This window comes from Mus caroli, chromosome 3 (assembly GCF_900094665.2).
Source record: "Mus caroli chromosome 3, CAROLI_EIJ_v1.1, whole genome shotgun sequence".
In the NCBI taxonomy this organism is placed as follows: Eukaryota; Metazoa; Chordata; class Mammalia; order Rodentia; family Muridae; genus Mus; species Mus caroli.
Genome location: NC_034572.1, coordinates 77,242,930 through 77,257,677, shown reverse-complemented (window position 1 = coordinate 77,257,677; position 14,748 = coordinate 77,242,930). Strand labels below are relative to the sequence as shown.

Genomic DNA, 14,748 nt, shown 5'->3' with positions numbered 1-14,748 from the left:
GCCACAGAAAGCGCCCCCCCCCAGCCCCTCCCTTCCCAAAGGATGAGCTGGGGCTGCGTAGCAAGAGTATGGGGAGTGTGTGTGCAGGATCCTCCCAGGCATCCCCATGGATTATGACCTCATACAGAGAACACATAAGTTGGGGCCCCGCTTAAGAGGCTCTGACCTCCCAGCACCACCCTGCTGCTAGCAAATCTGCTGTGGTTCTCTCAGAGAGAGAAGTCCAGCTGGAACCCAGCTTTTGTAGTCTCCCCTGGGACAGAAGGCTGAGCTCTAGAACCCAGCTATCTGGGATGAGCTGCAGCCATCTGGGATAAAATGCCTTTTGTTAAGAGACATAAATCCTAGATCGATCGCTTTGGGATTCCTTCCCCTCCAGTGTGCCCTCAGCCTGTGTGCTGAGATGGCCTCCGTGCCTCAGATCTCTGGATTAGGTCACCGCTTTTGTGGGGATGGATTTCCAAAGAGCCAAACCGTCAGGCTATTTTCAGACGGATTTTATATGAAGAGTGTTTCCAGTTAACGCTAAATGTGTTCCTTTGAAGGAGGAAACGGTTGTTAAATTACTAAACACATATACAACTTAACGTGAATCCTGTGTTTTTTTAATCTGTTGTAAAGGAGCAGAGAAAAATAGGTCATTGATAGAGCTGCCTAGATAAGAAAATGGGCAGGGCCCTGGGGTGAAGTATTCGCTCCATGCATTATTGAATTCTTGAGCCAGCAGTATTGACCTCTTTTCCTGCCTTAGGAACATGTTAACTCCTTCCACCAGGCGCCCTGAGAGCCCTTTAAACTGGTTGTATAATCCCTCCTGAAACTGCTAAGAGCACTCTTAAGAAATACAGGAAACGCAGGGACCACAGTTGTGACAAATGGACTGTGAAGTGAATTGGAAAAGGGAGTCATTTGGAGAAGCTACAGTGTCTTCAAGTACTGGTCACACAGGCTTCTCTGTCTGTCCCTTCATTTGGTCGGACATCCTTTCAGTATTGGAAGAGACTCGGTCATTTCCTTAGTGCCCTGGCCTTGGCCCATCTCCCAACAGAGGTGTCTGAGCAGCCGGTCACGTCTCACCCTTGTCTCCAGGTTCTCCCTGCTATGATGATTAGACAGGTGTGTGTAGACTTGAGGCGTATGTCCCAGAGAAGCACCTAGAACAGAAGGGGTTCAGCTTTGTGTGCCCCTGGGAGGCAGCTCTCGGCTGAGAGAAGTAGCTCTCTCTAGGAGTTGGGAAAACTTCAAGGGGTTAAGGACCACTTAGTGCCTTATGGCCGGCCAGCCGAAAGCTGAAGAACAGGCTAGGGCCCTGAGAGACCAAGCCAGCAGGCAGGGCTGGGAGGTGACAGAAACAGAATAATCCCTATCTGGGCCAGAGCCAAACTTCAGGAACAAATGTCTCTCCAACTTCTTCCATCTCTGCAGCCTACATCATAGACTTTTATATTTTTTTCTTTAACCTCCTTTTGAAAAGAGTTATTTTAAAATGGTATGTGTGTTCGTTTGTGTTGAGGAGTGCTCCCATGCTACAGTGTGTGGGTGGAGGTCAGAAGACCTCTCTCTCGGTTCTTGCCTTTTATCTTCTCTGAGACAGGGTCTCTCTTGTTTACTGCAACCTTTACCACAACCTAATGCCCACTGGCCCATGAGCTTCCAGAAATTTCCCTGTCTCTGCTTCCTACCTTCACACAGGAGTGCTGGCATTGGAAATGTGAGCTACTGCAGTGCGGTTTTCTGTATGGGTTCTGAGGACGGTCAGGACGGCGGATGGTCAGGTCAACGTGCTTGTTTGCCAAACACTTTACCCGCCGAGCTATCTCCCTAGCTCGAAAGAAGTAGTTTTCATTTTGTAAAAGATTTACTCATTTGACTTTGATGTGTATGAGGACTTTGCTTGCATGTGAGTCTGTGTACCACGTGTGTGCAGTGCCCTTGGAAGAAGGCATTGGAAGGAACTGGAGTTAACAGATGGTTCTGAGCCACTGTGTGGGTGCTCGTCAGACCCAGGTCCTCTACATGAACAGCAAGCACCCTTAACCACTGAGCTATCTCTTTAGCCCATGTTGTTGTTGTTTAGATGCTGAGAATGGAATCTAGGGCATTGCATATGTGAGACAATTGTCCTAATATTGAGCTGCACCACCACCACCCCCTGCCCTAAACATGTATACTTAAATGTAAATTACATATTAAATGTTCTACCTTAATGGTTTCTGATGCATATTGGGGTGCACAGACCACCATTCGTCTCCAGAACTCTTTCACCCCGCAAACCTGAGCTGCATACCCATTAAACAAGGACTTCCCATCCCCCCACTCCCTCTGGTCCTTAGCAGGTCCATCTTTCTTTCTGTCTCTGTGAATTTTACTACTCCAGGTAGCACATTTGTCTTTTCATGGCTGATTTATTTCTTGTAACCTGATGTCCTCGAGGTCCATCCATGTGTCAGAGACAAATCCACACAATATTCCTCTGTGTGCTTATACCACGTTCTTCTATCAGTTCCTCCATCCCTGGGTAGTTGGGCTGCTTTTACTGTTTATACATGATGCTGCTATGAACCCAGGGTGGAGATAGTACTTTTGACACATATGGGTCTGACTCCAAGAGATAACATGTTAAAAAGTTAGCATGGCCAAGGGCCAAGGGATAAGCCAGCCCATCAGCTTTTCACTATGCAGGAATAAGGAGTATAGATTAGTCCTCTGAAGTTCATGCTGGTTGACATTGCCACCTAACAGATTACTGGGGGCTATTTTTGATTTTCTACATTACGCTCAGCATGACTGGAAGTACTGGGAGTGCCTTTCTTGTGGAAATAGCCTGGTATGTGCCATTTTCTTTCCTGAGTGGAAGTTCTCCTACAGAAGCTATAGTTCAGCAGGACTACACTCTAACAAAGATCAGCCATAAATCTTCCAGCTCACCCTGCAGTGAGTGGAGTCCAGGTCAAAAGCAATAGTCCTCACCCTCTGACTGAGTGCCCTGGAGAACATGCTGAGCAGCATGTTCCTCAGAGGGCCTGCTCCTGAACACAGACAGCAGGCCATATCCTGGAGGTTCAGAAGTGCAGAGGAGCAGGTTGGGTCCCTTGTCATACAACAACATCACATAGAAATGTCCCGATATGACATGATTGGCTTTTTGCTTTAAAGGGCTTATAGTGCATTACTAGAAAGTCCCATTGTGCTCGAGAGAAAGAATTTGCTGGAGGGTAGGGAAGATGTTGGTTTCAGAGTGCCAGGCATAGAAAAGGCAGCACTTAAAATAGTAAATTGGGGGAAGGAGGTTATGAAACGCTACCATGCTTGTATCCGTGTTACTGAAAATTAACTTGGGGGATCACAGATGTGATGGTATCATAGTAATTAAGCGGTAATAAAGCAATTGGAGATATACTGATATAGGCTGGGCTCCTAATAAAAGGTTCAGCTCAGACTTCCTTTCTCAGTCCACTGATGCCATCCAGGAGACATTGTCAAGTTCCTTCCATTCATTCCAGATGTCTCCAGTCCTCAGCACTGGTTTAGTTGTGTCCGTCTCCGAATGCTGGTCTTAGTTAGATTTCTGTCTCCCTTTATAATCTGAGCAATTCTTTTAAACATATTTTATATTTATAATGTTTATGTATTTATTGTATATGTTTACTTGTCTGTATGTGCACCACATACAGACAGGAGCACTCAGAGGCCAGGAAAGGAATTCAGACTCCTGGAACGGAGCTGCCATGTGGGTGCTGGGAACCGAACCTGGGTCCTCTGCTAGAGCAATAAATGCTCTTAACCACTGAGCCGTCTTTTTAGCCCCCTTGCGTGACTCTTAAAGATAACAGTATGGTTCATGGTTTATCAAGTTGGTGAACTCTAAAGAAAATGAAAGGAGACGCAAACAGAACAGACCCAGGGGGAAGGATCCACCTTCCTAGGTGAGGTCAGATCAGAATGGGGCTCGCCAGCTGTCATTCACCATCGTGGCTGTGTGGCACCAAGTGACTATTCACACAGTGTAGATGGTGGACCAGAAGAAGAGGATGGGAGTGAGAGGAAGCAGGAAGAGGAGGAGTTAGGAGCAGGGAGGGAGGCTACAAGAACGATGGCTCTTTCTAGATCTATGAGCAACGCTGTTTCACCCTCCCACGCCCTCATTTGGGAACCAGTCATTCTCCTGTAATCATGATTACATTCCCATTACGTCCTGAGATTCTGGGACATGCTCACAATCCAGAGCTGTAGAACTAGATAGTGTGTGTGGATTAAAACAATACATATACTTTAGGTGTCTTTCTCCCTGCCCCTCATAAACTAAGGGGTTCCGATAGATAGCCAGCAAAAGCTGAAACAGTGGAGAACCGAGTCAGCGACCAAAGTGACATGGAGCCTGTGCTGAAAGGAAGATTTAAAATTGCTTTGCTTTTCAGGTTTTAAATGGGGTGAAAATAGCCACTGGTTCAGGTGACCAACATATGTAAGGATGTCCCCTTTGACACTGAAATGAAAGCAGTTTATAGGGTTCAGATTTGGCTCAACAGTAGAGCGCCTACTTAGCAACACTAAGGCCAGCATTCAACACCAACACCAGGAAATCAAAACCCCAAACCCCAAAACCCAAAACACACCAGCAAGTAAACACACCAAGTGAATTAAAGGTTTACTCCTTACACACTGAAAGCACATTAAATGAAATAAGCCCACCATCCAGGGGAAATCTAATTCTGCCTATAAGAGGGACCTAAAGACCTGGAGAGATAGGTTAGTCAATAAAGTACTCGCCTCAAAACCATGAGGACCTGAGTTCAATCCCCAGGATCCACATGAAGATGCAGAGTGTGGTGGTATATGCTTGTAGTCCTAACACTGGAGAGGAAGAGACAGCTGGATCTCTGGGGCTTGCAGGCTTGCCAGTCTAGTCTAGCTGGTGACTTCTAGGCCAATGACAGACCGTGTCTCAAGGGAGGTGAACAGTGTCCCTACAGATGACTCAGTTGTTTTGCGGTCTACACATGTGCATACCAGTGCACATAAACACACACACACACAACTTAAAAAGTAGAAAAAGAGGATGGAGATCTCATGGAGATGGGAAGTACCAGCCAGGGCCATTGGCTAGGGTAGGGCATGGTAACTGCAGTTTGATGGATCCAGGGCTTTGGTCTTGCAAGGTGTGAACATTTTGGAGCTGGATGGCATCATAGCACCTAGTGGATGCACATAATGCCACCAAATAGTGCACCCAGAGATGCTCCCAAATCCTAAGTATGTATAGCTTCCCACAACTGAAACCAATTTCTCCTTCTTGTGAAGGAGACAGGAGACAGGCTTTGTATCAGATTGATGCTAAGGAAGGGTGTAAGAACCGTGAGGCTGCTGGGTTAGCACAGTAGTAGGGCTCTTGTCTTGAATGGCATGCCAGGCTTTGGGTTCTTCCCCTATAGAGAGAATGGGGATGAGGAGAGACCTGGTACAGGTGGCACAGAGCTGGTGAGCAAGGTGACCATGGTCATGGCTGGGTTGGCACATCCTGGATTTGGCACTTTGTCTTCTCTGACTTAGCTTTTACAGCCTACTGGGACTTTTGTCAAATGCCACTCTGTGTGCATGGTTTCGGCTCACCGCAGCCAGTCCTAAAGAGCTTTGCAGCCGAAACCCTAGCTCTGTGGCAGCCAGAGTTTGGGAAGTGAGATAAGCTCCTTACATGGGCAGTGATAACCCTCTTTTGAAGGACTTTAACAAATACCTTTATAGCCGTTATAAGGATCCCGTTTGATAAGACAGCAGACTCAGTCACTAGGTAAATCTGAGGGTGCCAGAGAGCAGGCGCTGTCCTGAAGTGCTGTTTGTCTCTTGTTCCTTGTTTGGGTGAAGCGCTGGCCTTTTGTTTTCTTCGTAAGCTGATCAGTCATGGCCAGTCCAGGCCTTTCCTTAGGGACTGGCTGACTGTGACCAATTTCAGAAACTGCTTGGGCTGTGGGGACATCTCCTGTAAGCTAGAGCTGCCCTTGACTTTGAGCGCGTTGGCTACCCATTGGGGGGCTTGGGCTCCTGGAGGCTGGTCTATCTGGGGAGGACATGATGTCACCTGGCATCCACACTAACAACTCTGGGGATGCCCCTTGACTTGGCCAGACTGTGGATGCTTTTCACAGACCTGTCCCCGTTTCTGGAGAGACCTCCCACCTTGGTGTGGGAGGAGACTACATTTAACTGATTCCATGGGAGATCCACCAGTACTAAACTCACAGGAACCAGAGGGAGAAGAATCCGAGAGAACCAGGCTACCACTCTGTGCCAACACTGCTTTGGGGGAAGCCACAAGATGACACGTCTGAGGCGCAGTTTCCTTATCTGTCAAATAGGGATAATAAGAGTAATTTCTCCCTTGCTTTCCAGCAGTGGTGGCTATGGACCTATGCCAAGTATTCAGAGCCCCAGAGGGTGGAAGGGTGAACAGGATGAGGGTGGAGTTGGAAGTGGGGAGGGGGGTGAGGGGAAGGATGCTGCAGCCCGGGGTTAAACACAACAAGAGGTGGCAATCTAGTGAGAGAATTATACAACAGGCTTGTTTCTATTCTAGATAGACACGGATACAACTGTATCGGTGTACGTGTTAGTACACTCGGCCTTATAATGTACAAGTTTTAATGAGCAGTTTTCTGTCTTAATAAATTGAGATTTCCCGTTCCAGCGGGAGTGTTTCTCTTTAGAGTGTAAAGTTTCACGGGCTTTATTTATTCCCCCTCTCTTTCTCTCCCTTCATACTGAACTTGAACTGAAGTCCCTGGGTAGGATTTCTGTGCGGAGGGTGCCCTCTCAGCCTGGAAGCTCATTTTATGGCTGGCAGGTGATTGTGTTAACATCAAATAAACCCATAGGTTAGTAAATAATGAGATTGTTTAAGATTAGTCTTCAAAAGGAGACAACTATACCTTGTAAAAATTTAACCTTATAGCCAGGAAGTGACATTAACGGTCTGGTCTTGCTGTTGCTTACAAACTTGAATCGAACCAGAGATGGAGAATTTGGTCTGAAACCTGATGCCCTTTTGTTCCCTGTTGGTCTCTATTTCACCTAGCCTCTCTTTACCAAAAGACAATTGAAAAGAAGGGAATCGTTTTCTGTCATCTTCTATCCCCTCTCCTGAATGTTCGTTTTCAGAGGCAAAGATAATTTCTCAGCAAACCTCTAGAGAGTCTAATCTATATTTTAGTAAAGTCTTCTTAAATTATTGTCTCTTAATATTTAAAACTTGCTACAGCCCAATCTGGGTTTTGAGGGTACAATAGGATAGTTATATTAGCATCTGATAAATCAGAAGATGCCACGTATCACCCGGCTCGGTGGTGCACACCTTAAATCCAAGCAGGTGGATCGCTGGGATTTTGTGAGTAGCCTGGTCTATGCAGTAAAACCATAGATTATAAAGAACCTTCTAACTCAGAGACAGAAAAAAAAAATGTAAGGGAAAATGTAAGGATCTGAGACTTCTTGGCAAAAGGAAAGTGTTTTTAAAAACTTCTGAGCAAACAAAATGTAGAATACTTTTTTTACTTTTATTTATTTATTTATTTACTTATTTATTTTTTTATTTATTTTTTGAGACAGTCTCTGTCTGGCCTTGAACTTCTGATAACCCTCCTGCCCCAACCTCATGAGTGGTAAGATCATAGGCACGTACCACGGATGGCTTCGATACTTCCTTACTCTCTCCTAAATGGGTGATTTGTGTCTGTCGATCAGACCTGGGCCCACCCTCAGCAGAATCCTTGCTTTATTCTGCCATTTCAATTCTCATTTGATAAGTATGGGCTGTATGTAAAAGAAAATTTTAAATCAAAATAAAACATTATCCGTTTGAATGTATATACTAGTATAGTAGACATATATCTTGTGCATTATTTTGGGAGTAGAGCCCAGGGCCTTGCCCAGGCTGGATACGTGCTCCACCACTGAACTGTCCAGGTAAAGAATGGATTGGGGATGGGGGTGGGGTGGCTATTGTCATACAGACCAGGCTTGTCTCCAGCTCACTCTGTAGCTTTGGCTAGCCTTCCCTGTTCCCTCTGTCTTTTATGCTAGGATGACAGGTGTATGCCTCCACACCCAGAGCTGTGGGTCATTTTTACTGCGAGAGATGGACAATAAAAATTTTCATAAAACTATATTAGGAGCACTATGATAATTACCATATTGACATATTAGAAATTCTCCCCTTGTGCACCAGTATTATACTTGGACGGGGTTTTAACTTTCTTGTTTCTTCCAGCCACTTTTATTTTTATTTAGTTATTTTGTTGTTTTGAGACAGGATGTCTCTGTGTGGCCCTGGCTATAATATACTAGAATTTTCTCTGTAGATCAGACTGACCCAGAACTCACAGATCCTTCTACCTCTGCCTCCTCAGCACTGAGATTAAAGGTGTCTGCCACACCCTACCTGGACTAGGCTGTTTTTAATCTATATTTAAAACGTTTTATGCATCTGTTTCTTTCCAGGTTACTGTCTTGGATGCAAAGCGAAGTATGAACATTGGCATATTTCTTAAGCAGTTTAAAAAGTAAGATTTTTTTTGCATATGTCTGGAATTGTAGCTATATCCATGCTATGAGGGTGTGGCTGAGCTGAAATTCAGATTGTAATCTTCGCTAGGGACATTCCATTCCATACTCCTCCATGTCCTCCCTAGACTTGTGGCTCTGTGGCCTACAAGTGTCTGTCTTTGCTGTGAGCTCACAATCTTGAAATGAGGAAAAAAGGCCCTGCAGTGTCCGCTGGAGGCCTGTATATCAAGAAAGTGTGTGTGTGTGTGTGTCTATAGGTATGTGTGTATGCATGTGTGTCTGTGTGTCTAAATGTATGTGTGTGTGTGTCTAAATGTGTGTGTGTGTGTGTGTGTGTGTGTGTGTGTGTTAAATTCTTTGATGATATCCTTATACACATATTTGGTCCCTTATTACTCTCATCCCTGCTGCCCCTGAAAATGTTTTTCCTAACAAACTAATAAGTCCAATTCTATTTTGATGTCTTTTTTTTTTAACCTACCAAGTTTAAATATGGTTGTTTACATGAGTGGAGGGGTCATTTACAGGAACACAGGCTACTTATCAGTGTCTGTACCGCTGAGGAGACCGCGCCAGCCCCGGGACCCACTCATTGTTCATTGAGCCTCAGTCGGGCGCGGGCCTCCCCTCCTCAGGGAAAGTTTTCACTCATCCTCCCCTAAAGATCCCAGTGGCTGGTGCTGCTGTCCTCCTTCCTGGGATTCCTGGGGACTTTTTCTGGAGGAGGGAGCCTTAGAGTGGTTTTCAGTAGTGGCCCTGGTAGAAGAACCGGGAAGAAGCAAGTGGGAAGGTGGGTGGCAGAGGGGGAGGGGGAGGGGGATGTGATTTAGCTTCCATTGGCTTGCATCCCTGTTGGCATGGCAGGCAGTGAACACAATTCCGCAATTCCGTATCTTTTCAAGGTCTCCTCAGTCCATCGTAGAGGATATCTATCAAGGAAAGAGCGAGCATTACGGATCAGAGACGCTTCGAGAAATCCTTAAGCTTTTGCCGGAGTCAGAAGAGGTAAGGGACTTGACACGCCAGGGTTTGGGTGTTTGGAGTGGGGCACAAAGCTCTATGTTCTACTGAGTGTCAAAGGCCCTTTTCGAAGGGTACTGTCCTTCCCAGGGTCAGAAGGGTCTCATGTCAAAATAAAAGGTGACAGACTGTCCGATAGAAAGAGCCAGATTATAGATTCAGAGTGTCTGTTCACACGGAGTGGTGCCGGAACCGAGAAACCCGGGCAAGGTTGTGAACACCTGCGAACTTTAAATTCCTCACCTGTAAAATGAGGACAATAGCCCTTACCTCACCAGTTCCCAGGATGACTAAGTCCTGCTTAGACAGCCAGCAGGGTACTTGGCACACGGCAGCTCAATAAAGTTCAGTTTTCTTTTCCATCATCTTAACATTTGACCTTTGCTTAGAATGAACCCAGGTCACGATAGCTACGCCTTGGGGTGTTTTGTTTGTCTGTTCTTTGGGGTTTTTTGTTTGTTTTTTCAAAAAGGAAAAGAAAAGCAGTTTTGAATAAAGATACTGTAATGCTGTAACTGTTGGTGGGTATTAGCATAGGGCGTTCTAACTGACTGAAAGGGAGGACTTGCTGTGGCCACAGAAAGTACTGTGCTAGGAAGGTGTTAGTGTTGTTTAGACCAGGTTAGTTTGTTATTGGGTAGTTAGGAGCTTTATAGGAGAAAAGAGAATAGCAATTTAAAACTTTACAAAATATATTTCTTATTGTGTCTGTTGGGGTTGAGAGAGTGAGACAGCGCTCTACTGCAGGTCAAAGGGCAGCTTCATGGTCCCCAAGGGTCAGACTCAGCCCACACACACCTGACTTAAAGGCTAGAAAGAGCCCTTACACACAGAGCCAAAGCCCTGGGCCTTGGCTCTAGAATGGCAATCGTCAAAGCCATCCACAATTGTGACGAAGGCAACCCTTATTTCTGAAGAAAGACTCAAGAAGAAATTACCCAGATCCGTATGCCAATAATCACTGAAATAGAACAGCATATCATTTTACAAAAGATTTTATTTCTGTAAATAAAAATGAAAAGAGACATTTTGAAAGTAAAAGGTAAGGAGTAGCTGAAGTGTGCTCGGATGTCTGAGGCTCTAGTGGATCCCTAGTGCTGTCAGAAAAACAAATAAAGATGGTAATTGGCTCTCATATCCTGTCTTCCAAAAGTCCTGCCGACTCCTCATTGAACCCCCATCCCAGACATCACTTATGAAAGTTGACTTTTTTTTTTTCTTTTTGAGACAGGGTTTCTCTAGATAACCCTGGCTGTCCTGGAACTCACAATGTAGACCAGGCTGGCCTCGAACTCAGAAATCCGCCTGCCTCAGCCTCCAGAGTGCTGGAATTAAAGTTGACTTTAATGCCATCAGTAACAGGAGGGATAGATTTTTTTTCTTTTATGTTAACTGGTATTAAGTTCACAGTGGATATTAGTGGGTAACTGGAGACTCTAGTTATATTCATATATATCTGATAATGGGACACACTCTCTCTGCCCCAGATTTTGTTTATAAATGAAGTGTAATTTACTTAAGCCCAGATTAACAAATGACATTTATTAATGTAATTGAAGAGTCTTAAAGGCCAATGGTCCATTCTTATTTTTCCTGTATGAAGAATGAGGGTTTAAGAATCTTTGCTAGGCTAAGTAGGGTCTAATTAATTTGCGTTTAGGAAAGAGTACTTGTGTTCGGCTCAGAGTGCCTCCCTGGCACGCGTGCAGGCCTGGGTTTGAGTGGGTTTGGAACTGTATTCCTGCAAGGCTTCTCTCCTGACCTCCTTAGCGTTGTTCGGAGTGCTCAGCCCTGGCTGAACTCATCACTTTAAAAAAGAAATTATCAAATTAGACAGTGCAGGTGGAAGTGCTCACAAGGCTCCTCATGGTAAACTGAGGCCGGGGGTTGGGGGGAGGCTGCCAGCTTTATGCTGTGACGAGCTGGGAGACATTGTTGTCTTAATATTTGTAATTCTCTTGTTCAGTTCAGAAATGAAATGAAATTAGAAAACGCAGATTAGTTTTTCTGAAGAGCCAATGGCTGTCAAAGCGCCTCTATTTTAAAGATCCTTTTTCTGTTGTCTGAGTTTTGTGGGCTATCACTGGAGCAGAAATTGTACAGGGGTGGTGGGGGTGGGGCAAGTGAGGAAGAAGCACCTAAGAGTTCACACACATAACCCCCTCAACCTCACACACACACACACACACCCTACCCCGTGCAGGGTCAGCCTTCGTCTAATCGTGTGACAGGCCTGCCCCTCATCTTGTTTACATTACTGACTCTGGGCTGCAGCTCACCACACCCTCCACACTCAGCTTCAGCAGAAACACCCCCTCCAGGACACCCCTCCTGGAGCTGCCAGGGGTAGGTGCTGTCTGAGGGGCTTCAGGGGAGACAGAAACTGCCTTAAGAATGCTCTGTGCCCCATGGTACTCTCTAGAGTCTCAGAGCCCCAGTCAGTGGTTTATGATGGAGGTGAACGGGATACGCTAAGGACATGGAGGAGCCTGGGCCAAATGAGAGAGGGTTGGGAACGTGGCAGAGATACAGATAAGAGCAAATGCTTAAGTGTGCTGGAATGTAGCACAGTTCTTACTTAGTTTTAGCACAGGAAAGGACCAGACTTCTCCGGAAGCCCTCCTATGCCAGGCACTGGAGGGCATGAAATGAAACTGGGTGATGCTTTATCCACAGCACTTACTTACCCAGAGGAAGCCCATCAGTCAGGGAGGTGATTGCTCTGAGCCTTTTCTTCATCTGCCCTTCACAGGGACACTAGGAGAGTCCCCTTGTTTGTAAATCCCATCGGCTCTCAGGGGTTGGAGGGTGTCTCAGGATTGCAGAGGGAGATACAAGAGGGATGGTCTTCAACCCTAGTTTCTTTGACCCTGAGCAGTTCTTTCTGTTGCCCTGTGCTCTCTATCCTTGGAAGAAGGAAGGGCAAAGGTTGTCAAAACTGCACGCCTCACACCACGTGGTCTGGCAGCCTTTCATCACCTCTGCTATCTCAGCCTCGGTGTGAGCAAGTGTCATTTGAGCCCTCCTGTAACCTTATCAGCACGCTGACAAATATGAGCGGAAACAGCCGTTTTCTGCTCCTGCCGGCTCCTCAGCTGACAGGCCAGCCGCAGCCAAGGTTAATTTGTCAGCAGGGATTTCTCTGCCCTTCACCACTTAGCCTTTATGTGGCCTGTTTGATCATCTTTCTTCCAGTATGTAGTCAACCCACGCAGAGGAAGAACTGGGCCTCCCCCCCGATAAAAGTTCGGGGTGTGTTTTTGTCTACCAGTGATTCCCGTGCCGGGGATGAGGGCGAGGAGGGGCCGGGGTTGTGGCTCAGCCTGGCCTGCCCTGCTTTTGCTGGGAGCCACTGCTCCATTGACCATCTCAGTGTCCCAGGAACACAGTGGGAAGGTGCTGTTTGAGTTGCCTGCTCTGGTCTCTGGTGGACACTCCCTCTACCCCATACTGAGGAAGAAACCAGGGCTTCCTGCATCCTGGAGCAGCCCTTTGTAGCCGAGCACACCCTCTTCCCTCTTAGTTGCTGTCTCTTCTGTAGGTAGCATGTTTGCAGGAAGTCCTGCCTCTCTGAGGCTGTTCCCGTAGAATGAGGCAGGAGAAGGAGGCTGCCATTTGGCTTTGTGAATCTTAAGAGCATGTTCTGGCTTTTACAACACACCACAGGGCACAACAGGGGTCATAATGAGAGGCCCTGGGCTCAGCCAGCAAAATTATGCCTAGCAGTGTTTAAGGTGTGATTTCTGATAATGACGAGAATGCATAATAATTATAGTTTACTCACCTCTCCTCTTGCCTCTCTGCCACTGGGAAGGCACCGTAATCCCTCTTAATGAATACAAAGCTTGCTGGGAACGAACATGAAGAACTATATACACAACATTTAAATTTCTGTCTTCCATCTCCTTTCCTTTAAGATCTATAAACAGTTTTGGGCCTCCTGCATAAGTGAAGGAGATTAATCCTTGCTCTGCCACAGTTTAGCGTATGTTTAGGAGAAGTACTTAAAGTTTACTTAGAATGGCCCATTCTCGTGCTTCAGCCTGAAATTTGTGCTGTTTTCCTAAGCTTTGCACACAGTGAGCAGAGGGTCTTCAAAAAGGTCCAGCCTCACTCTGCCCCTCCCCATATATATCGAACTGTTCATTCAACTCTGCTCCAGGAGGAATCCGAATCCAGCCTAGGGCTGTCTCTGCTCACAAGTCAGGCACTAGCTGCAGTTGAGCTAAACCGGAAGTGTTCAGAGTCCGTATGTTGCAGCAAGGTTAAAAATTGGTAAATTTGTGGCTCTCTGCAAATGGGGCAAATGCAGTTTTAGACATGGCTGTTTTCTACCCTAACCGAAAAATAAGCAAACAGCAACAACAAACAAAACCGAGAAGCATCCCGCCCAGTTCAGTAGCAGAACATTTATTTGCATAGCAGACATGAGGCCCTGGCTTCATACCAGCTCTGCAAAACTGCTACAGGTGAGAAAAGCAGCCTTGAGGGAGGTCCAACACTGGGTTCCAAGTGCCACTGGGACAGGCTTCCATTGCTTCAGAGAGCTTGGAGTCATGTGGCCAATAACAATCCAGAGAGTGGGAGAGAAGAGACTTGCAGAGAGCCTGTGAAGTGTAATACGACTGGGTGGGTGGCTCCATTGCTGTGTAGCATTACAAGACCATGGGCTGAATATCCACTGTTAAAATGAAGGGAAAGTGCAAATTGGTCAGTACTTCCTCTCAACAGTTAGCTGCAAGCATGGGCTGTGCCTGTCACTAACAGGACTAAGGTACTACTCACCATAAAGACCCTTAAGAGTGTCCTTAGGAGGGATTCTGCTCTTAGGTTGGTCCCGTTTTCTCTGTGGAGAAGGCAGGACTTTTCTGTCTAATTAGTTTGAAAGATTTGGATCTCTCTGCCTGCCAGTCCTTATGCTGTATATACGTGTGTGTGTGTGTGTGTCTAAAAACCTTCATTTAGGTGTTTTGTTTTGTTTTGTTTTTTAAATAATAACCTGTTCATAGTGGATATGTAACAAAAACTAAAATGAGGTGCTGGTAATAAGAAAAGACACTGGTGGCATTGCCACTTAGTTTACAGAGACCTTCCTATCTCTTTGTGTGTGTGTGTGTGTGTGTGTGTGTGTGTGTGTGTGTGTGTGTGTGTGTGTGAGAGAGAGAGAGAGAG

General features: G+C 46.0%; 1 protein-coding gene across 2 annotated transcripts in view; it reads left to right on the top strand.

Moving 5' to 3' along the window:
- Fhdc1 (FH2 domain containing 1) overlaps positions 1–14,748 on the top strand; it is a 38,680-nt gene that overhangs the window by 6,543 nt on the left and 17,389 nt on the right. For both annotated transcript variants that reach the window (XM_021158948.2, XM_021158950.1), the window contains exons 3-4: positions 8,491–8,552; positions 9,459–9,561. In XM_021158948.2, the coding sequence (XP_021014607.1) occupies positions 8,491–8,552; positions 9,459–9,561 (165 nt within the window). The remainder of the gene's footprint in view (positions 1–8,490; positions 8,553–9,458; positions 9,562–14,748) is intronic.